General features: G+C 41.1%; 1 protein-coding gene across 1 annotated transcript; it reads left to right on the top strand.

Annotated features, from left to right (window-relative positions):
* Positions 1 to 615: 615 nt before the first annotated feature.
* On the top strand, positions 616 to 21777 carry Rnf11 (ring finger protein 11). The gene is given in 5 exon segments (XM_036177294.1): positions 616 to 899; positions 18937 to 19047; positions 19049 to 19113; positions 21602 to 21698; positions 21700 to 21777. Coding segments are annotated over 5 exon segments (474 nt in total). The 5' UTR covers positions 616 to 776.
* Positions 21778 to 22814: the final 1037 nt, after the last annotated feature.

The raw sequence follows: 22814 nt of genomic DNA, 5'->3' as shown, positions 1-22814 counted from the left end.
TCTGAAAGAAGAACGGAGAAGCTATTTAAACGCCTCAGCTACCCGCCTGACCCATTCGGATGCGGGCATAGGAACATCACCTGGCTGGCAGGGTGAACAGTCTCTGGGGACGCTGCGCAAGGTAAGGGTCTAGCCCCAGGCCGAGGCGGGGAGCAGCCGGGGTACAGACGGGGAGCCTGACAACCAGCACACAGTCAGCACCTTAAGACTCAGAGCCGCGCTGGGGGCGGGGCGCGCGGGGCCCGGGGCGGGGCCCGAGCACGCACGGCGGCATGACGTAGGCCCGGCTGGCCTCGTTCTGGCCGCCGCCGCCGCCGCCGCCGCCGCCGCGCTAAGGCGGAGTAGGATGAGGCCCCAGGCCGCGGCTCCAGCGTCGGCAGGGGCAACAGCAGCTGAGGCAGCAGCAGCTGAGGCAGCCGCGACGGCCGCGCCCCCCGCTCCTGACCTGGATTAGGCCCAGCAGCCCCGTGGCCGCCGCCGCCCCGCGGGGGGCGGGGTGGGGGAAGCGCTCCGTCTCCCCGCCCCCGCCCCCCTCAGGCTCCCGGCGCGACCCCGGTGCAGCCCGCGGCCTAGCCTCGCGCCCCCTGCCCCGGGGGCTGGCATGAGCGGCCCCTCGGCGGCGCCGGGGCGCGGGGGAGCCGCCGCCTGAGCCCCGGGGCCTGCCGCCTCGGACCCCGCGGCGCCGAGCGAGCTCAGTGCTGAGTGTGCGAGAGACCGGGTCACAGCTCTCTTCCTCCCCCCCAGATCTCACGCACACACTTCTCCAGCCCCGGAAGATGGGGAACTGCCTCAAATCCCCGACCTCGGATGACATCTCCCTGCTTCACGAGTCTCAGTCTGACCAGGCTAGCTGTGGGGAGGGGACGGAGCCAGATCAGGAGCCGCCGCCGCCATATCAGGTAGGGGAGGGTGTGTGTCGGCGTGCGAGGGGGGCGGCTCAGGCCCTCTGCCCTTGGCCTCCGGGGCCTAGCCTGGGGGGCGTTGACCCCGTCGGGGCTGGCCTTGACGGGGGTCTGCTGCCCAGCCCCCCGACTAGGGAACGATCCTCCTCGCCTTCCCCTTGGGTAGCGCCTGGGGACGGTGTTCTGTCCTTGAGTCCAGGAATCCGAGTATGCGATCATATCCCCTTGGCCGGTGTCTGGTAGTTAGCTTGTGCAGTTAAGGATGACATGGTTTTCCTGCCTTTATGTCTGAGTTGTGTGATTTCCTCAACAGACTGCCAACAGGATTATGGGTTGTGGGTCGGTTGTCACCCCCCCCCTCCCCATATGTGTTTTCGTATATAATCCTCCCCACTCCTACCCTATCTTTGTGCATGGGTTCTGGTAGAACGTCTTTTTTACCATCTGTTTGGGAGGTAGAATTCCAAGTGCGGATGTTAGCCTCAGCTTCATAAAGAGTTCCTTGTTTATGTATACATATGTGGTAATTTTAGGCTCCTCCTCTTTTTGCTCCACCCCTGTGACACACCTTTTAAATAAGTTGACTTAATAAAACCTTGATTACCTTGAACTTTAGAGACCTTTCAGCGTGACTTGGAAAACGCCATCTGCTACTAAAGGCCTTCTCTTTATCAAAGACTCTTGAATGGGTCTTTCTAAACTCCCTGGTAGACTTGAATACATTCTTTAGTATTTTCCTGAAGAGAGGTTGGTTTTCTAACTGGGCAGTGTCCTTTGTTTTTGTGTGGTGACATCATTATCTAGTTTAGTGTTTTCTCAATTCTGTGTAAACCAGTTTCTTATGTGGCAAAAAAAAAAAAAAAAAAAAAAAGTGATCACATATGCTGATATTCTGACCCCATCCAGGGGTCTTTCACTCACATTATTAGTCCAATCTTCATGGTAGCCTTGCCGAAGCCTCTCTATTTCAAGCTTACCCAACCAGGCTGTTGACAATTTTGTCTTCAAGACTCCAGGTGATCTTTCTGCTAGGAGCCTTTGCCCCAAGGTTGCCCAGGTGAACATGTAATCCTCTTTAAGGACTCGGCTCAGTATCTAAAGTCCTGACATTTCCCTCCCTCCCTCCCTCCCAGTATTCCTAGATATGTCCCCCACGAACCTTCTTCACTTACATAAGCAATACTGTGCCAATAATTTAGTATCTTTGTTTAGGTAGTTGTGTGTCTCATCCTTGAACTATGTGTTCCCTCCCCTTGTATAAGAATTTGGGACATTTTCCAGGTGCTTTTATACCCCAGCATCTGACTCATAGTAGATACTCAATAACTGAAATAAATGAAGAATAGAAGCTCTGTTCTCAATGTTTCATGCAATTTGTCACATAAAAATGCAGCATTTGCTGTATTTATGTACCCCATTTCTCCCAATTTATTTAAATTGCTCCAGGAGCCAGACTGATACCAAATGGAATCTGGATGTTTTATCATCAGTAGCAGGAATTGAACTGAGAGCCCTGTACATGCTAGCAAAACACTACTACAGAGCTATAACTCCAGTCTGCCTCTCCTTTTTTTTTAAACTTGTTAGTATCTTGAACTTTTGTGCTATTGCCTCAGCCTTCAGAGTTGTTGGCATTAGAGGTCTATACCACCAGGCCTCTCTTTCAGTTACCTATATATAGCTTACTATTTCCCCTCTACAATAGCTACTCAACAAATGTATTTATTTAAGTGTCATAAGCAACCCCCCCCCCAAAAAAGTCTATACTTCTTAGCCTCTTTCTAGGAAAATTGAATATCTGACTTGTTGCTTTCTCTGCTACCCCTACCATAATTTTAGACTTTATGGGAACTATATTTTCGTCCTTTCCAGAGGGTCTAGACAAATCATGATAGGTTTTGGTATTACCAGTACTTTTTTGGAATGTGTTATTTTTGACAGTGGAAATTGTATTGTGGTTGCCTTTTCCTGAAATGAATGACCCAGATACTGATATGCAAAATTAGTATGACTCAAAAGAAAATGGTTACTTTAAAAGATGAGACCATAAAGAGAACTTTAGTCTGCGTGGTAGCTCATGCCTGTCCTCCTAGAACTTGGAAGGAAAGGACTACTGACAGTCAGCTCCACCAGTGAGTTCTGTTTGGTCATCACTACAGGTGAGTTCTTTGCTGGTCTGGGCTATAGAATGACACCCTAGCTCAGGAACTTTTAAAAGAAAGCTGTAGAAATAATATATCCCCTTGAAGTTATAATATTATTAATATTCGTTTTTTACATGATTTGGGAAAGTAGTAGTCCAAAGTAAATTATTTATATCTGGGCTTTTTAAAGGAAATAGTATATAATTAACATAATAGTTACAGTAGTGTTAACTTTCTTTAAAGAATAGACTCATGCTGGCATGGTGGTATACACCTTTAATCCCAGTAATAGGGAGGCGCAGGCGGGGCAGGAAATGGTGAATCTTGAGTTCCAGGCCAGCCTGGTTAATATATCAAGTTCCAGGCCAGCCAGGAATAGTGAGACTTTGTCCCAAAAAAGAAAAAAAAAAAAAAAATAGACTCAGTTAGTTGCAAGAGGGCTTTAAATGGAAAAATATCTGATTATAAAATTAAAGGAGCATGAGTTTGTATTCCTTTTCCCCTGTGACAAGTACTTAAAACATAATTCTTTTTTGTTGTTGTTGTTGTTGTTTTTTGTCTTTTGTTTTTTGAGTCAGGGTTTCTCTGTGTAGTTTTGGTGCCTGTCCTGGATCTTGCACTGTAGACCAGGCTGGCCTCGAACTCACAGAGATCCACCTGCCTCTCGAGTGTTGGGATTACAGGTGTGCGCCACCACTGCCCGGCAAAACATAATTCTTATATTTATGTTGTACAGTATACAAGTATACCAAGAGTTCTATAAAGCAAAGGTCCAGCTATTTCTACTGACAGTAACTGTAGCTTGACATCCTGGATTGGACATGTAACTTAATGGTGGAGTACATGCTTAGTATGTGAGGCCCTGGGTTTTATATGTGCACCAAACAAAACCAAGCTCAAAGTAAACTAATAATGCACCATTATGACCAGCATTTGCATGAGTCCTTATTTGTATCTTGGGTGTTTGTTTCTCAATTTTTTTGTTGTTGCTGATTTCTTTTTGTATTTTTTGGTCGTTATTTCTCTTGTATTTTGAGACAGGGTCTCAATCTGAGACTTAAGCTCCTGACTCAGCCTCCTCAGTGTTGATTACCAGGTTCTGGTTTTTTTCACCCTCTTCTCTGTACCATGTTCTCAACATAGCAGTTAGAATAATGGGACCACAGTACTCTACTAAGCTCTTTAATGGATCCATGTTTAATTTTGGGAGAAATTCTTAGTGTTTTCCTAAATCCTCTATCAGCTCTCTCCCTGGCCTCCTGACTGTTGTAAGATAGTCAAGGTTTCAGACCTTTGTCCTGTTTGTTCTTTGACTGGATTACTCCCTAGGTTTCACTGTGAACGCATGACTGATTCCCTTACCCCCTAAAAGTTTTTACTTTTTGTTTTTTGGTGGTGAGGGAAATTTTGGGTGAGGGACGATACTAGAGATCACACACAGGGTCTCTCACATGCTAGGCAAACACTGTGCTACATTCCTGAAGCTTTATAAAAGGCAGGGTCTCAGGTAGCCCAGGCTGGCTTCCAACTGGCTGTATAGCCAAGGATGACTTTAAACTCCTGATAATCGAAAGCCACCCAGGCATGGTAACACACCTGTAATCTCTGGCTGAGGCAGGAAGATTAGGAGTTCAGGGTCAGCCTAGGCTGCCTGAGATTCTTGTCTCAAGGAAAAAATAAACAAACAAACCTAAAAAGACAAGTGCCAATAATATTAAATATAAGAATTGGTTTAAAACAATTATTGATTAAAATAATTTCACTTTTGTTTTTGTTTTTTTGTTTTGAGACGGGGTTTCTTTCTCTGTAGTTTTGGAGCCTGTCCTGGACTAGCTCTGTAGACCAGGCTGGCTTCAGAACTCAGAGATCCACCTGCCTCTGCCTCCCGAGTGCTGGGATTGATTATAGGTGTGTGCCGCCGCCGCCCGGCAAGAATTTCACTTCTTGTTCTACATATTTATTGCCTGCCTCAAAGTATACATTTTATGGAAGAATGCTTGAAATCTCTATCCATAAAGTATTAGTGTGTTAATTTGAGGGTAACACTCTGTTAAGGAGCTTATTATTGAGTGACTATATGTAGATTAGCGTGTCTCAGTTTTCAATATTTATAGATTGTCCTGACTTGTTGGTTCATCTTATAGGGTTTTTGTTTGTTTTTTGTTTTTTGTCTTTTTGAGCTGAGGATCGAACCCAGGGCCTTGCACTTGCTAGGCAAGTAAGTGCTCTACCACTGAGCTAAATCCCCCAACCCCTTTTAAACCCATTTTAATGGTGTAAAATTAGTACCTGATAGTCTATACTGTGAGTTTTGATTTTTTTCCCCCCTATACTAGTGAGGTACTTTATAATCTCAGGAGATTTTTGGTTTTTGTTTGTTCTGAGACAGGGTCTTTATATGTCTTCTAAGCCTTCTCAGAAAGAACTATATAGTCTTAGTTGACCTTGACTTCCTTTAGTAGCTTCCCAAGTGCTGGGATCACAGGCTTGCATCATTACCACACCCCATTGTGTTACTCTCCTGTGATGCTAGGCAGCAGTCTTCAGCTCTCCTTCAGCCAGGGTATCACAAGGATAATGAAAGAACTGATACTTTTGAACTGTACTATATTACCAAGCTCTGATGTTGGTAGGGAAGATAACACTAAATCTTCAACGTGAGGATATTTTCAATTTACTGTGGGTTTATCAGGACTAACTCCACTATAGATCTTTAGTTTGGAATGGATTGTTTTGGAGACCGGCTCTCATAGTGTATAGTCTGGGCTGGCCTTGAACTTCAGACAGTCTTGCCTTGCCCTCCCAAGTCTAGGATTTCAAGTGGGAGTCATCATATCTAGCTAAGTTTGAGATTTACCAGTCATCTCCTGTCCTATACTTTTGGTGGTGGTGATAGCAGGATCTGATACCATGATTTAGGCTAGCCCTAACTCAACAGTCCTCCTGCTTGCTTCAAGTATAGGTTTTCTTTTGTGGGTATGGTTGTGTGTGCATGTATGTCTGGAGGCTGGATGACAACCTTTGCTGTCATTGCTCAAATGCTGTCCCCTAGATTTTTAGATAGGGTCTCATTGGTTTGGTGCAAGGTTGGCTAGGGAGCCCCAGGGATCCACCTGCTTCTAGCTACCCAGCTCTACCAAAATCAGGTCCTTCTGCTTATAGCAAGCACTTTACCATCTTTCCTTTAGTTTTAGACTCACATGGACCTGGTATCAAATTCTGGCTTTAGTGCTTACAAGTAAAATATGAAAAAGAACTTTCACAAACAAGAAAACAAAGTTTATATTTGGATATTTTAATTATAATTGAATAAGGCTTCTCTGTTCTATATATGATCATTTGCATGTATGAATGGAGACCAGAAATTCTCACTATTCAGGTTGGTTTGTTTTTTGGTTTGGTTTGGTCTTTTTGTGACAGGATTTCTTTGTAGTTTGGGTGCCTGTCTTGGATCTCGTTCTGTAGACCAGTCTGGCCTTGAACTCAGAGATCCACCTGCCTCTGCCTCCCGAGTGCTGGGAACAAAGGTGTGCACCATCGCTGCTGGCCTTTTGTTTTTGTTTTTTGAAAGAGTCTTTGTGAGATGCAGTTTCTCTGTGTATCCCTGGCCATCCTGAAACTTACCTTGTAGACTAGACTGGCCCCGAACTAACATACTCCTGCCTGTGCCTCCTAGTGCTGGGATTGAAGGTGCTGGTGCCACCATGCCTAGCTCCATCTTACTTTTGAGATAGGGTCTCGGCGGTGGTGGCGCACGCCTTTAATGCCAGCACTCGGGAGGCAGACCCAGGTGGATCTCTGTGAGTTTGAGGCCAGCCTGGGCTACAGAGTTCCAGGAAAGGCGCAAAGCTACACAGAGAAACCCTGTCTCAAAAAACAAAAAAACAAAAAGCAATATTATATTATAATATTATACATACATATACATGAGATAGGGTCTCTTGGAATCTGGACCTCATCACTTTGGCTGAGCTTGATGTCCAAAGAGCTCCAAGGATCTACCTTTCTAGCATTGAGATTACAAATGTAATGTGCCTCACTGTGCCCATTCAGCCTATATTTGAGTGGGTGCTGGTGATCCAAATTCAGGCTCATATAGGTGAACTGAACTGAACCCACAGTCCAGAACAAGTCTCTCTTTAAAGTACATTTTTGTTGTTAAAGGTCTAGTCTAGAGGATTTGGAGAAATGATTCAGTGATTAAAAGCCTTTACGAAAAGGATCTTGATTTTTTTTTTTTTTTTTCCTCAGCACATACATGGTGGATCACAACTGCCATAACAACAGTTCCAGGGGATCCAGTGCCCTCTTCTGGCCTCTGTAGGATCCTGCATGCATTTGGTACACAGACATAGGCACAAAACTTTTTTTTTTAAGTCCAACCAAGTCTGTCATATACTTACTAAAAAGTAGCTTCTGTTCTTTAAAAATCTAGACTATCAGGCCTGGAGAAATGACTCAGCAGTTAAAAGCACTTACTGCTCCTGCCGGAGACCCAAGTTCATTTCCACCACCCACACTGATCTGGGGTTTTCTGCATGTGTGTGGTTCACATACATAAAATATGTTTTACTAAGTTGCCCTTGCTTGTCTGAAACTGGTTGTATAGAGCAGATAGCAGTCCAGAAGGTGTGTGCTACGATACCCAGCTTAGCTGTTAGAGATTTCATAATTTTTGGTTTTCCAGATCAACTTCCTCAAATGAGAATGATATATTAAACTTCAAATTTTCTCATTGGTGTACAGCACTGTAAATACTGTAGACATGCAGGAGGTGGAGCAGAAGTTCAAGGCCAGCCTGCATGATATCAGACCTGGTTTGAAAAACAAATCAAAATGTTGACACCCAGTGACTGTTTGACTGACTAGCATAGAAGTGTCCCTTTTTCTTCTGTATTGTCATCAGCTTAATTGAGATTCTCATTAATTCTGCAGCAATAGCTTAATTGATGTCTTCTCTACCCTTCCCTTCCTCCTTGCCCCAGATGAGATCGATCTTTTGTCGATTAATCCTTAGTGGTGCTTTGTGACTAATCACTGATCTCTACTCAAAGTTGTGGTTTACTCTGCCTTTCTAGCCCTTTGTATCCCTGTACAACTTGTAGTCCAACTACTGAGCAGTGTTGCTTTCTCTGGTTCTGGTTTTTCCGTTTGTTTTGTTTTGGCGTGTGTGTGCGCTCGCTCACCTGCCTGTCTGCTGAGAGGTGCAGAAGTCCACTTGCCTCTTGCACCATCACCCCATTTTGTTTTGTTTTGCTTAAGGAAAACTGTGTGTGCACCCACACAGCTCTGGGTGCACTTTTGTTATGGCATGGGTGTGATAATCAGAGGGTAACTCTGCAGGTGTCTTCTTCCACTTTTGTGGGAGTTCAAGGGTCAAACTCAAGATCTTCAGGATTGCATGTTTGGTCCCAAGTGTCATTACCTGCAAGCTATCCCACAGAACCCTGGCTTTTATTTGTGACAGTTGTTAAAGTTTGTGTTGTTTGTGTCTGACTTCGAACTGAGTCATTGAATTAAATGTTATTAAGGATGCCTGTTCCTTTAAGAGTAGGAGAGTCTCTGTCAACAGTTTAATTCTAGAGCTAATTATAGAGTAATATGAGAAGATGGGGCAGTGAGATGAGTTACTTGGTATAAAAAAATCTGAACTTGATTTTCCTTAATTTTTAGATAAAATTTGACTTTAGATCTCAAAATTTCATAAAATAAATACTTGATATAGGACAAAGTCTTTTGTTTTGAGACAAGTTTTCTCTGTGTAGTCCTGGATGTCCTGGAACTCACTTTGTAGACCAGGCTGGCCTCAAATTAAGTAAGATGTTTACCTGTCTGTGCCTCCCAGTGCTGGGTTCAAGGCATTTGAGAACATGCTCAGTAGATTTTTTTTTTTTTTTTAAATGTGGAGCTAGGCAAGCACTCTACCACTGAGCTAAATCCCTCAGTAGATTTTTTTGTTTCTGTAACATGCTCAGTAGATTTTTTGTTTCTGTGTGCCTGTTTGTGACAGGGTCTCAAGTACTCAGGCTGGACTTGATCTTGAAATGTAACTATGGATGACTTCCAACTCCTAGTCATCCTACCTCCACCTCCCAAATGCTAGGATTATAGGCCCAGCATGCTTCTGTTTTTCAGGACTTTATTTCTAATGGAAAAAATGATTACAGATAGCTACTGTGTGTTTTCTTCAAAAACCCCCCAAATATGTGTCATTTCTTTGCTTTCTTTTCCCTTAGTTATGTTTTATTTTTCTTTGTTTTTCTTCACTATATTTTAGCCAGAGTGAATTCCAGAAATAGGGGTAGTTATTGGAGAGTACTCACATACAATCCAAAAACAGGGTCTCTCTATTTGGGCCTAGATGACCTGGAACTTACTATGTAGAACAGGCTGGCCTTAAACTCAAAAGAACTATTTGCCTGTCCCTTTCCAACTGCTCACGCATGTGTGCGTGCATTGGTGCTCATGGAGTCTAGAACAGATCGGATCCCTTACAGCTGGAGTTAGTCAGTTGTGAACTGCCTGATATAGGTTCCAGGAACCTAATTCTAGACTTCTGAAAGAGCAGTATGTAGGTGTTCTTAAATGCTGAGCCATATCTCCAGTCATACAAACATACCTTTTATTTAAATAACTAGCCTGGTGTATGCTCTCAGGAGACAGATAAATAATTATCTTGTTAGTTAACTGCAAAGCATAAAGTAAAGTAACTAAAGAATCTGAAAGTGGAAATGAGGAGCACCCCTGCAAATATATTTCTCAGTAGAAATTCTTTAAAATTCTGAGTTTTCAAATTTATTATTTCATGTGGGTTGGGAGTGCATGTCAGCTTGCAGGAGCTGGTTCTCTTCTATGTGGGTCTCAGGGATCAAACTTAGGTCAGCATGCTTTCTTATCCACTGAGCCCACTGTATCCTCTTTGAGTATGTGTTAGACACCAAGGGGAAAGGAGAAGTGATGAATCCCTTGCTTTCAAGGAACTAGCTGGCATTTTATAGTTCAGGAGGAAAGACTAGTATAAGACTAGTATGAAATCATTAGTATTAAATTGTTTAATATGGGCTTTAAATTTTTTTAATTATTTTACTCTATGTCTATGTAAATGTGTACATCCTGTGTATACTTGTTTGATCCCCTGGAACTGGGATTACAGTGTTTGAGCCATGTGTGGATGCTGGGACTGGGGACTGGAACCTGGGTCTTTTGCCAGAGAAACAAGTGCTCTTAGCTGCTTAGCCATCTCTAGTCCCGAATACTTTGAGTCTGGGTAACTAAATGATAATATAGTGAATCATGAATTTGCCATTTAGTTGATGAAGGCTTCCTATGGAACCTTAACTATAAAGGTGAGTAAAACAGTTAAGGTGGGGTTGGGGATTTAGCTCAGTGGTAGAGCGCTGCCCTAGCAAGTGCAAGGCCCTGGGTTTGATCCTCACCTCCAGAAGAAGAAAAAAAGAAAGAAAAAAAAAAAATTAAGGTGCCTTGGTTAGATAAGTTTACAGTTGAAAGAATTATCAGTAGGTCGAAGACATGAGTTAGTTCAGGGAGGTGTAGAATCAAATATTCTAAAACGACTGGAAATGGCTTGCTTTTCCAAAGGACCTGAGTACACTTCTCAGCACCCATGTTGCGTAGTTTCCAATTATCTGTAACTCCAGCTCCAACGGAACCAATGACTCTAGCCTCAAAGCACCTTTACTCAGATGTCCATACCCACACATAAACATACATACACATAATTTAAAATAAATGATAAAAATTCTAAAGGAAACTATAAAAACATTTATATCTACTAATTGTTGTATAAATATATTTACATATATTTATAACTGAGGCTTATAGAGCTTAAGCAACTTGTATTTTACATATTTGTTGCCAATGTTTTTTTTTGTTTGTTTGTTTTTTTAAACAGTTTGAGTGCTGCATCAGTGTTGAGATGGCAAACTCAGGTTGAGTCTTAATAGCAGGCAGCTTTCCTTTCTGAGCCATCTAACTGTGTCTGCCACATAGGTTTTTAAAGCCTTATAAAGGTATATACCACATACTTCACCTGTTTTGTCTATAATTAATTTTGTTTTCCAGTCAGTTTTAGAATATTTTTATCATCTCAAAAATCAAAACTCACCTTACTTTCAATATGCACTTCCCATTCTGAAAGCCACCCACAAGCCCCCACCTCACAGATTTGCTCATTTGGGACAGATCATACAAACTGGCTCTGATTAATGTGGTCCTTTGTGGATTGTTGTTGTTAGGTGGGCTTTTTGTTTTGTTTGCTGTCATTTGCTTTTTATTAGACAGGGTCGTTATTATGTTTCCCTGGCTGTTCGGGATAGAACTCACTCTGTAGACCAGGCAGGTCTGGAACTGACAGAGATCCACCAAGCTGATCTTTATTCTTGCTTGTAATTGAATAGGGTCTCTCTATTTGGTCTAGGCTAGCCTGGACCTCACTCTGTAACTCAAGATGATATTGAATCGTTTGTTTGTTTGTTCGAGACAGGGTTTCTCTGTAGTTTTGGTGCCTGTCCTGGATCTCGCTCTGTAGCCCAGGCTGGCCTCGAACTCACAGAGATCTACCCGGCTCTGCCTCCTGAGTGCTAGGATTAAAGGCGTAGGCCACCACTGCCTGGCTTTAGTAAATTTTTGTTTTTGTAAATTTAAAAAATATAATTTTTTTTGAATGCCCAGTGCCATTTATTGAAGGAGGGAGGAGGTTTTAAATACAGGCTTACAGCACAATGGGAGAACCCCAGAAGGCAGAAGTTCACTTCCAATGTTTTACATTCTTGCATCTAGGCTGTTAACATCCAATATGCAGGATACACAGACAAGGGACTTCTCTTAAGCATTCAGAAGGGTAGAATCTCGCAGGGAATTAGCATAGGGATGATATCAAGGTCAAGGTCAGCAAGCAAGGCAAAAGTTACCCAAAACGGGGACAGGGACCTATAGGTCCCCCCCTTTTACTAAAAAATGAGCTTCTGACTTAGGTTGCATGGGACGTCAGCAGGTCACCTTACCCGTCATGGAGACACCTGACCAGGCCACACAGGCGCTCTGTCTTAGGTTGGTGAGCGCCCCCCCCATTAAAATATAATTTATAATTAAAATAATATCCTCCCTCCAGCCCTTCCCATGTCTCTCCAGCTCCATCTCAAATTCATGGCCTCTTTATTCTTCTTACATATATTCTATATATAAATACAAATATGTAAATACAACCCTATTATATAGGTTCTGTTCAGTGTTGCTCTGTATATAGGATTTTCAGGGCTAACCATTTGGAGTTGGATAGCCAATTAGAGGCTCATCCTTGTTGAAGACATCCTTATCAGCTGTCACAAGTTGCCTATAGTTCTTTGTCAAGGGGTGAGGCCTGGTGAGATCTTCCTTCCATGTTAGCATGTCTTTTTTTTTTTTTTCCCAAAAAAAAAAAAAAAAAAACACAAAAAACAATTTTTCAAAAAGTAGTAGTATGTCCACATGTCAACCTAAAAAGTGAAACTCTCCCTTTTCTCTATCATACAAAAATTAATGCTCCATACACCTAAATGTAAGAGCTACCTTCGAAACTATGCAATATTGGTAGGGGCAGGGGGAGACGACTGGACTACAGAAAAAGAAAACCAAACTAAAAACCAACAGTACAACTCTGAAAAAACCAAGTATATCCTCATGGCCTTGGGTTAGACAAAACTTCCTTAGATCTGATGTCCAAAGTTCAAGTGACAAAAAAAATAAGTTTGGCACCTTCAGCAAAAGAAAAGGAAACATGTACTACTATTTCAACTTCTTTTGTTTTTATTAAAAAAATAAAACTCAGGAGTTAAATATTAGGGTATAAACCTCAGAGATCCACGGAACAACATAGAAATGATCACCTACCCTCTTCTCCACCTTCCCTGATTGAAAAGTCTGTGCATCTTTGTTGCCCTCCTTATTCCTCCTATGTGTCCCTTTAGTTTCCTCTGAGTGCACCAGAAAAATGGTCCACTCCGGCCAGCTGAATGTGACTGCCCTCCAACCAAGGTTGACTCCGTTGGCAGTCTCAGAGCTATAAACAAACAAATCTCCTGCAACATACTACAAAGAGTAATAGGTGAAAAGATCCATAGAAGGCAAGAAAATGTTTGCAAGTCATTTCTCTAGACAGTGTTATTTGGCCTATAAAAAACATGGACCTAATTTTTTAAAAGCCAACAAACCAAAAGATGATTAACACTATTCACAATCAGCTACCATTTCATACCTATTAGAGTGGTTAAAATAAGATGACAAATAGGTTTTGGTTATGAAGAGGAGAAAATTGGGACTGAGTGGTACTGGTGCTTTGGAAAATGGCAGTTCTTCAGAAGCTCATGGAGAGTTTCACTCCTGAGTGTGTACCAGAGAAATGTCCAAAGTCTTGTAAGTGAATTTTTGTAATAGTATGATTTTATGATAGCATCTAAATCTGAACAACCCAAATGCCTATCAGTGAGTATGCTATGTTATATATATATGGTATATCCAGAGGCTAGAATAGCAAACAAAAAGAAGAAAAGGAAAAGTACAATTCTAATACATGCTGAAGTGTAGGTGGACTTGGAAAGCATTCTGAGTGAAAGGCCTACCACAAAAATAGGTGTAGTGTTTTTGGTTTTTTGTTTGTTTTTTCTCTCCCTTTGAGAGACAGTATTTCATACTGTAGCCCAAGTTAGCATAGAATTCACTATGCTCAGCAGGCCTTGAACTCAGTCCTTCTGCCTCAGACTTCTGGTACTGGAATGGAAGGCATGAGCCACTACATCAGACAAAAGATTGTATAATGATATAATTCTGTCTACAGGAAATGCTCAAAATAGGCAAATCTATAGATAGGTAATGGATGCTGGATTTCTGTTAAGGGGAAAAATTCTCTAAGATTGATAATAATTTAATAATTTTATGAACATGAAAGCCTACAAAATAGTATTTGTGTGTGTGGGGGAGATGCCTAAGTACACATTTGTTTTATTTTGTGTGGAGGGGGAATGGGGGACAGGGTGGGAAGTAAGTGTACTATGGCCCATGTGTGAGGTTGGAGGATAACATTTAGAAGTACGTTCTCTCCTTTACCATGTGGTTCCTGGGTAGTCTGACTGGGTTTGACAGGCATAGTGACAAATTCCTTCAGTTGTTGAGCCATCTCTCTCTAGCACTGAAATTAATTTTAGACAGTATCTCACTGTGTATCTTTCTCTGTTCTAGAACTCACTATATAGTCCAGACTGGTCTTAAACTCACAGATCTGTCTGGGTCTGCTTCCCAAGCACTGGGATTAAAGGTATATACCACCATGCCTAACTACAATTTTTTCTTAATATGTCCATTGTGTGGGGATGGGTATGTATAGGTATGCGCAGGTACCCACAGAAGTAAGAAGAGAGCATCATATCCCCTAGAGTTGTAGGCAGTTGTGAGCTCCCCAAAATGGATGTTGGGAACTGAACTTGAGTCCTCTGCATGTACTCAGAATGTTAACTGTTGAGCCATCTCTCTAGCCCCTGAACTTGATAAAATGAGACTAAGGTTATGGTTCAGATGGTAGAGTTCTTGTGTGCTTAACCTAAGTGAAGATTGGGATGTGAGAATGTGTTGGACACTAATCATAATCTTAGATGTAGCACATGACTAATCTCAGCAACTCAGGATATAGAAGCAGGAGGATCAGAAGTTCATCCTTGGCTACTAAACAAGTCTAGGCTTCATGAGACCCTGCCTTAAAGAAAAAATACCAGCCCACTTCCCTGGTTGGAACGCTCTTTTTCAAACTTGCAGGGCACTCTGGCTTATACCATTAAATGTAATGTTTCAGTATCATAGATGATCTGCAGGCTTTTATTTCTCCATGTATGTATCATTGGGGAACTACATATAAATGTAATCTTGCTTTGTTGGGGTCCCCCCCTTTATGGTCAAAATTAATCATCTGGACTAAAATATACACTAAGACCAACTATTTCAAATCTTCCTTTTTATGGCCTTAAGTGTAAGTCTGGCAAAATTTAGAGAAAACATTCCCAGTAAGAGACTGCAGCTGGAGAGGAGGTAGTGCCAGCAGCAGCGTGTAAGGAGAAAAATCAAGAGTGAGCTCTTATTTCCTACTGGCTGAAAATATACAGCTGTTGGTGACAGGCTGCATTCTTTAGTAGTGACTTTATTTTTCCTTCACCAGAAGCCAGACTTGTACTATTTCCAGCCTTGGATATTATTTAGGCATGTCCCCATTGCATTGTTTTAGTTTCGGAAATTGTATCATACTCTCTAGCTTGAATAAAACAATTTTTGAGAGCGGGTCTCCTGTAACACGAGCTGTCCTTAAACTTTCTGTGTAGCTAAGGATGACCTTAAACTTCTGATTCTCCTGACTCCATCTGAATTGCTGGGGTTACAGGTATATTCTACCATGCTGGAATTGAATCCAGCTTTATAGTGCAGACACATTTTACATTTTCTCTTTTGGGGAGTGGAGGGGCGGGGCTTGAGTACAGGGGTCTCTCTGTGTAGGCGTAGCTGTCCTGGAACACACTATGTTGACCAGGCTGGCCTCAAACTCACAGATCCTTCTTCCTCTGCCTCCCAAATACTAGGATTAAAGGCATGTATTATATTTTCATTTGTTTCTTTCTTGATTTATGTTAGAGCCCCAAAGTATTATTGACAACATTTGTCATTCTATATAGATGCTTTATAACAAGGAGCTGGAAATGTAGTTTGACCTAGCATGTACAAGGCCATGGGTTTGATCTCCAGCACAACAGCAAATGTTATATAGAATTTTTTGTTTGTTTTGTTTTTTCGCCTGGCTAGAATTTTTTTAGTGTGTCAGAATCTGCTTTGTTTTTGAGAGAAGGTAGGTATCTAACCCTATTATTTCTCTTTGCCCTGTCTGAGCATACTTAATCACTATATTTTACTGTCTTCTGTTTATTTTATATTGTATTTTCTACAATGCTTCATTTTCCTAGAGGAACATTTTAATTTAAAATTATCCCTTTAGGGTGGTGATAGCGCACGCCTTTAATCCCAGCACTTGGAGGCAGAGCCAGGCTGATCTCTGAGTTCCAGGCCAGCCTGGTCTACAGAGCGAGATCCAGCACAGCCACCAAAACTACACAGAGAAACCCTGTCTCAAAAAACAACAAAAAAAAATTATTCCTTTAGGGTAAATACTTTTCAACTCCCCACCCCCAATGCAGATTCATGTGAGAAATCAAACAAAACATTAAGGAAAATATGGTTTTTAAATATGTTTGCTTCTCCAGTTACGAATTCTGATACCATATTATCTCAAAAATTGGATTTGTAGAACAGATAGATCTGTTTCCTATCAATGATGGTTGGATAAGACTATAATACAGTGCTTGGGAAGCTAAAACTGGAGGCCAACATGGGCTTACCTATCAAGATCCTATCTCAAAAAGGGGGAAGTTAGGGGCATGAGATGGCTCAGCAAGTAATAGCTATGCCAGATGTGAGGACCTGAGTTCAACCCCCTGGACCCACATAGTTTAAGGAGAGGACCAACTCTCCCAAGTTGTTCTCTGACCTCAAAAACAAACACTAAGTACAGAAATATAAATAAAGGGAAAGGAGGAAGTTAGAGGAATCAGAGGATGAACTAGCCACCTTGGGTGACCAAATGAGGTCATCATAGAGTGGCCTAGATACTGAGCACCTGTGTGCTTTTCTTACCTCTTATTTATCTTTATTTACTTGAGATAGGTTTGCACTATGTATCCCTGGCTAACCTAGAACTTGTTATATAGATCAGACTGCTCTTTAGCTGGAAGCAATCTTTCCTCTACTTCCCCTGTGCTAGGATTATAGGTATGTACCACACCACTTGCCAATATAGCAGTCTTTAAGGGAAAAAAAAGGGTCTGGTTTGCTGTCTAGAACCCTAAGGTTCAGAGGTATTAAGTAATATTCCAAAATCATGTTTGTTTAAGTGCCAGGTCTAAAATTGTATTAAATACATTTTCTCTTTTTCATTATACTTCTGTCATTAACCCAGATAGACAGCTTGGAAATTCTCAGTTAAGAAGGTCCTAGAAGAAACAGAAATATAGTTTGGTTTTGGACCCAAGTTAAATCTAAAGCAGTAATCCAGGTATTGGATTGGAGAAGAAATGCTGATTGTAATTTGCATCAAGTTTTCCCTTTTGCTTTTATTGTGCCTTAGTCTAAATCATTAATTTTTTAATGACATGTTGCAAAATTCTGATATTATATGAATACCTTAAATTTTTTGAGACAGGGTTTCTATGTGTATGTAGCTTTGCGCCTTTCCTGAAACTCACTCTGTAGCCCAGCCTGGCCTCGAACTCCCAGAGATCCCACTGCCCGGCTTGTTTTTGTTTTTTGAGACAGGGTTTCTCTGGCTGTCTTTTGGAACTCACCTGTAGACCAGGCTGGACTGGAACTCACAGAGATCCGCCTGCCTCTGCCTCCCAAGTGCGGCAGATTTTCAATAATGTAGCTTGTAATGTTTGAGTTATATATGCCTAGGACACAGATAATTACAAAGATAGTTACTTTGTGTTTGGACTAGCAGTATTCTTAGATAGAGATGGTTACAGCCAGTGGACTCAGGTTTTCTTGTGGAGATATGTACCCAAGGACCTTTCCAATCAGTAGTAGCCAGTCTCCAAGTATGTTTTGGCAAACTATCTCTACTGATGCTTTATGCTTATACAGACTTTTGAGGGCCAGATTTTAGATTTCATAAACTGGTTTATAATTATCTTTGTGCTGTTTCCTTGTATATAGGAAATGATTAATTGGTAAACATTTAAGGTCTGTATTTTGAGGTAGGAGAAGGTGGCAGAAGTGACCACCATTATCAGTCACTCCTAAAAATATACTTCAAAACAAAACCAAAAGATTCAAGTGTTGTGGCTTGAACTCGAGCTTTAACTAGGTATTAAACAATGGGCTGTGGAGTCCAGGAAATGTTTGATACAATAAACTGAAATGAATCCCTGGGGTAGGTAACTTTTTAGTAGACTTTCTTTGTTTCATCCTATCAAAGACTGTTCTATACAGAGGAGCAGAGCCTGTGCAGGGTAGAGTTTGCCTTTAATCCCAGCAGAGGCAGGTGAAGTTGGAGGCTACCCTGGTCTACATAGAGAAACCTTGGCTTAAACCAGAAAGATGAAAAGAAACAGGAGCAAATATAGACATAGTCCTTGACATGGATGATTTTATAAATTTACTTTTCAAAAAAATCTTATTTTTTTCCTTCAATTTTTTTAGTCATAGTCTCACTGTGTAGCCCAGGCTAGCCTCGACTCACCATGTAGCCCTAGCTGGCCTTGATTCTCAATCTCTGTTGGGATTAAAGGTATGTGAAGCCACATCTGCCTCCAGTTCATTTCTTTATTGATTTTGAAATGCTGTTCTGCAGTCAGAGAGTAGCAACTTGTAATCCTAGCTGACACATACTTAAGCTTTCAGGTGCATTAATGTATAGCGGTAAGGACAACACTTAAAATTCCCATTTAACTTTTGTAGTGACCTCTTTAAACATGAGAAGTTGAGGCACAGATGTTAAATAACTTGGTCAATGTTGTATGTAGTTAATAAGCATCATAGTAGGACTTGTCTGCATTGAAATTTGTTTACACTTTGAAGTGTGTCTAAGATGAAGATGCTCACATTCTCAGTTATAATGGTAAAGCGTAACTCCCATTTTCTATCATAGACAAGTGTCTACAGTCAGTGAGATGCAGTTTAGACTATAGTATGATTATCCAGCCTCTCACTTATCTCAGGCCCCTTTTCCTCTCTGGGTAAGTAATTTAATACACCCTAGAAAATGAGTTTTAAAATACCATTTTTTTTCCCTGCACTTTCATATTTAGGAACAAGTTCCCCTTCCCTTCTATCATCCAACACCCAGCCAGACTAGGCTAGCACCTCAGCTGACTGAAGAGGAACAAATTAGAATAGGTCAAGGAGGAGGCCTTATACAGACAGCATCTGCCTAAAGGAGTTGAGGACATCCCTGGAAGAGATGGATCAGAAAAAAAGATCCGAGAGTAAGTAGTAATTTTATAGATTTTAGAGACTTGTATAGAGCTCTTTTTAATGATACTGGAGATTGAACCTAGGTGTTCTACCACTAAACTGTTTTTTCAGCCATAAACTTTAGCTTTTGGAATTTGGCTTTTTCTTGTTTATTTAGGAAGCCTATGAAATTCTATATTGGAAAACCCAAGTTAAATGTAGCAATAAAGAAGTCTTGCATTCTGATCATTATAGTTGCTGGTTGTCCGTTTAGATGACAGTTGATGACAATTAAAACTCTTTACCTATATAAATGTGATGTTTCTGTTAGCTTATTTTATGAAAGTGATTTATCAGTTTTCCAAGGAGTTAAACTTTTGTAAAGAAATAGGAGTTAAACCCTTTTTAAACTCTGAACTAATTATAGGTTCTAGGCATTTATACCCCCACCCCACACCAAACAATACTAGAGCATTAGGCACAAAAGTTTACTTATTGAGGAGTAAAAATATAAACTATGTAAATGGCCAACAATAGAGGTATAGTATAGTTAAGTAAATTGTGATTCAGAAATACTTTATTAGCCAGGCATGTTGCCACATGCCTTTAATACCGGTGGCAGAGGCAGGCAGATCTGAGTTTGAGGCCAGCCTGGTCTACATAATGAACTCCAGGACAGCATAGAGAAACCCTATCTCAAAAAAAAAAAAGTTTTATTAGGGCATATGGCTGTATTATTTTTCTCATTGTTTGATAAAGCAGCTGACACAAGCAGTTTAAGGGAGGAGGGCTTCATTCTAACTCAGGATTTTAGGGAGCCCCAGTCTCAAGGTGGGAACGGCACGGCAGCAGGACTTCCTCTTGTCGGTGTGAGGAAGCTGAGGACTAGAATGGAGCGAGTATGTTAGGAACTTTCTGCTGCAGTGGTAAAACACTGACTGAAGCTACTGGGAGGGGAAAAGGGAGTTACTATTCGGCTTAGAGGTTACTGTCCATCATCCAGGGAAATTAAGACAGGAACTGAAGCAGAGGCCATGGAGAAACAATGCTTACTGGCTTACTCCCAACATGGTTTGCTCAACTTGCTTTTTTATACCACCCAGGAATACCTGCCAAAGGGTAGCACTGCTCACAGTGATCCAGACCCTCCCACATCAGTCTTAATAAAGAAAATGCCTCTGTAGACCTGTTCTCCAACAGGCCAGTCTGGAGGAATTCTCTCGGTTATAGTTTCCTCAAAAAACTAACCAGCATAGATGGCTAGACTATATATAGCCTTCAAGGCCTGTCCTTACCTGGACTGTGTAAAGGTTTTATAAGCCAAATGGTGTCATAACTGGGGTCTAAGTATTCAAACGCATGAGTCAATGGGAGGACAGTTTGTCATCAACAACCTCTCAACCATTAAAACTGTTTAAAAGTTTTTAGTGATATGAGAGAATTCTTTGATAACTTCTGAAAGTTTTTTCAAGCCTGATGAGGAATTTTACTGTCTTTAATAGGGACAGCTATTTTGAGAAATATCCTTACCAAGACAGATCATCTAATTTACTGTGATAATGTTTGTCTGTTTGAGCTATAGCACCATTTAATTAATACTGGTACTTAAGAGCAAAGCCTGCCTAGAGCACTAGCTTTGAACCTCTGTAGAATTGGGTTTCTTCTTAAACCTATAGAAAAGTGCAGTGGACTTGAAAGTGTTAAAGGAGACAGTTTTAGTTTAGAGCATTGATGGGAATAGACAGGAATTAGTCATCCTGTTTTTACTGTTTATTTTTGAGACAGTCTTTCACTAGATAGCCCTGGCTGGCCAAACTCACAGAGATCCACCTGCTTCTTTTGGTCTTCAGAGTACTAGAATTATAAGTGTGCACCACCACTCCAGGCCCAGTCATTCTGTTTTTACATGTTGTTAATGAATATTACTCCTGTTCACTCTGAAACCAGTACAGGGAAACAGTTGATCTTATTTCCTACCTAAAGCATCACTGTAGATGTCTCCTGTAATATGTAACTATTTTTAGACACAGCATGAGTTTGATCCTTAATGCAGTCTTGTTTTTCTTTGCTCAGTTAGTTGCTTTCAAGGCTTATGAATTAACAAAAGATCAAAATAAAAGAATATTGATGGGTCAGTGTATGTTGGGAAAATTTCAGTTTGCATGCTTTGGTAATGAGTTAACAGGAACTTAAAAAAAAAAACTCTTAAAGATTTATTTATTTATGGTGTGTATTTTGCTTGTGTGTGCGTGCACACGAGTGCACTTGTGATAACACTGTCTTTGTAAAGAATATTCTGGGGCAGGGTAGTGGTGGCGCATGCCTTTAATCCCAGCACTCGGGAGGCAGAGCCAGGAGGATCTCTGAGTTCGAGGCCAGCCTGGGCTACCAAGTGAGTTCCAGGAAAGGCCCAAAGCTACACAGAGAAACCCTGTCTCGAAAAACAAAAAACAGAACAAAAGAATATTCTGTGATAGGCCATTTATGTGAAATTTTCTGATTTCTTCCTTGTCCCTACAGGTGTGTGATCTGTATGATGGACTTTGTTTATGGGGACCCAATTCGATTTCTGCCGTGCATGCACATCTATCACCTGGACTGTATAGAGGACTGGTCCGTTGATGAGGTCCTTCACGGGCCCCTCCTGCATGGAGCCAGTGGATGCAGCCCTGCTTTCATTCTATGAGACTAATTGAGCCATGGTCTCTCGTCTGACTTCAAGTGAACCAATCACTTTTGGTGGTTTTCATCTTTTGTCACTGAGCCCAAAGAGCCAGGGATTAGGAATTAAGATTATGCACAAAAGTTTCCTAAAAATTCCTGGATGGCTGCAGATGTTGAGGAAAGTATGTGATATTTTAGAAACTTAGGGGGGAAAGTAGGATGGATGGTATTTTTAGGTAAAGCCTTGACCCAGTGTTTAAAATATAAATGTTATTAGATGTTGTTCTTGCTCCAATACATAGGAATTGTGTAAAGTGTTACAGCAACTATGCATGTTTAAGTTGTGTGTGTTGAAGATTAGGAAAAAGATAGTTGTTATTTTTCTTCCTAAGTGAGAAAAGTTTCTTCTCCCTTCCACCCAAATTCTTTTCTGAAAAGTTACTGGCATTTGGGTCAAGGTTTTATTAAAGGATAGATTTTATAACACTGGCACAAAAAAAAAGTAGTTTTAAGCTTTTTTGCACAGTTCTTTTTTTCCATTGGAAATGGAATTCATTGCCTTAAGTCTTTTTAAATAGTGTATTATTATTGTTGGTGCTGGCTCTATGCTTGAAACCCGGTTTATTTATAACCTATTGTAAGTTCTATATTCTGTTTGCAGTTAGGAAATGCAAAATTCAAAGTGATCGCCTAGCTTGTAAGCAAACGGAGATGCACTGTCCCTTTTCTATTAAAAATGAGTTGATGTGTTAGGAAAAAAAGAGTAGCAAAATGGATTTGATATCCCCTTCCTTGTGTGTTTTATCTTATTGTTTTGGTTGTTAATATGGTGATAATTGAAAGTAAAGTTGAAATTTTTATATTAATATTTCTGATTTATTGATCTTTGAACTATGCCACCATGCTTATGTAAAAAATGAAGGTGGCACTCTGGTGAAACCTAACAAGAAATAGTTTCTCAGCTGTACCAGTTTTGATTCTCTTTCCTGTGACCTCCTTTTCCCCACTGTCTGGAACCATAGAATAAGGATACTGCATCTCTTGTTACTGTAGTGCAGAGGTTATTGAA

The sequence above is a fragment of the Onychomys torridus genome, chromosome 2 (assembly GCF_903995425.1).
Source record: "Onychomys torridus chromosome 2, mOncTor1.1, whole genome shotgun sequence".
NCBI lineage: Eukaryota > Metazoa > Chordata > Mammalia > Rodentia > Cricetidae > Onychomys > Onychomys torridus.
This window is presented reverse-complemented; position numbering and strand designations above follow the sequence as displayed.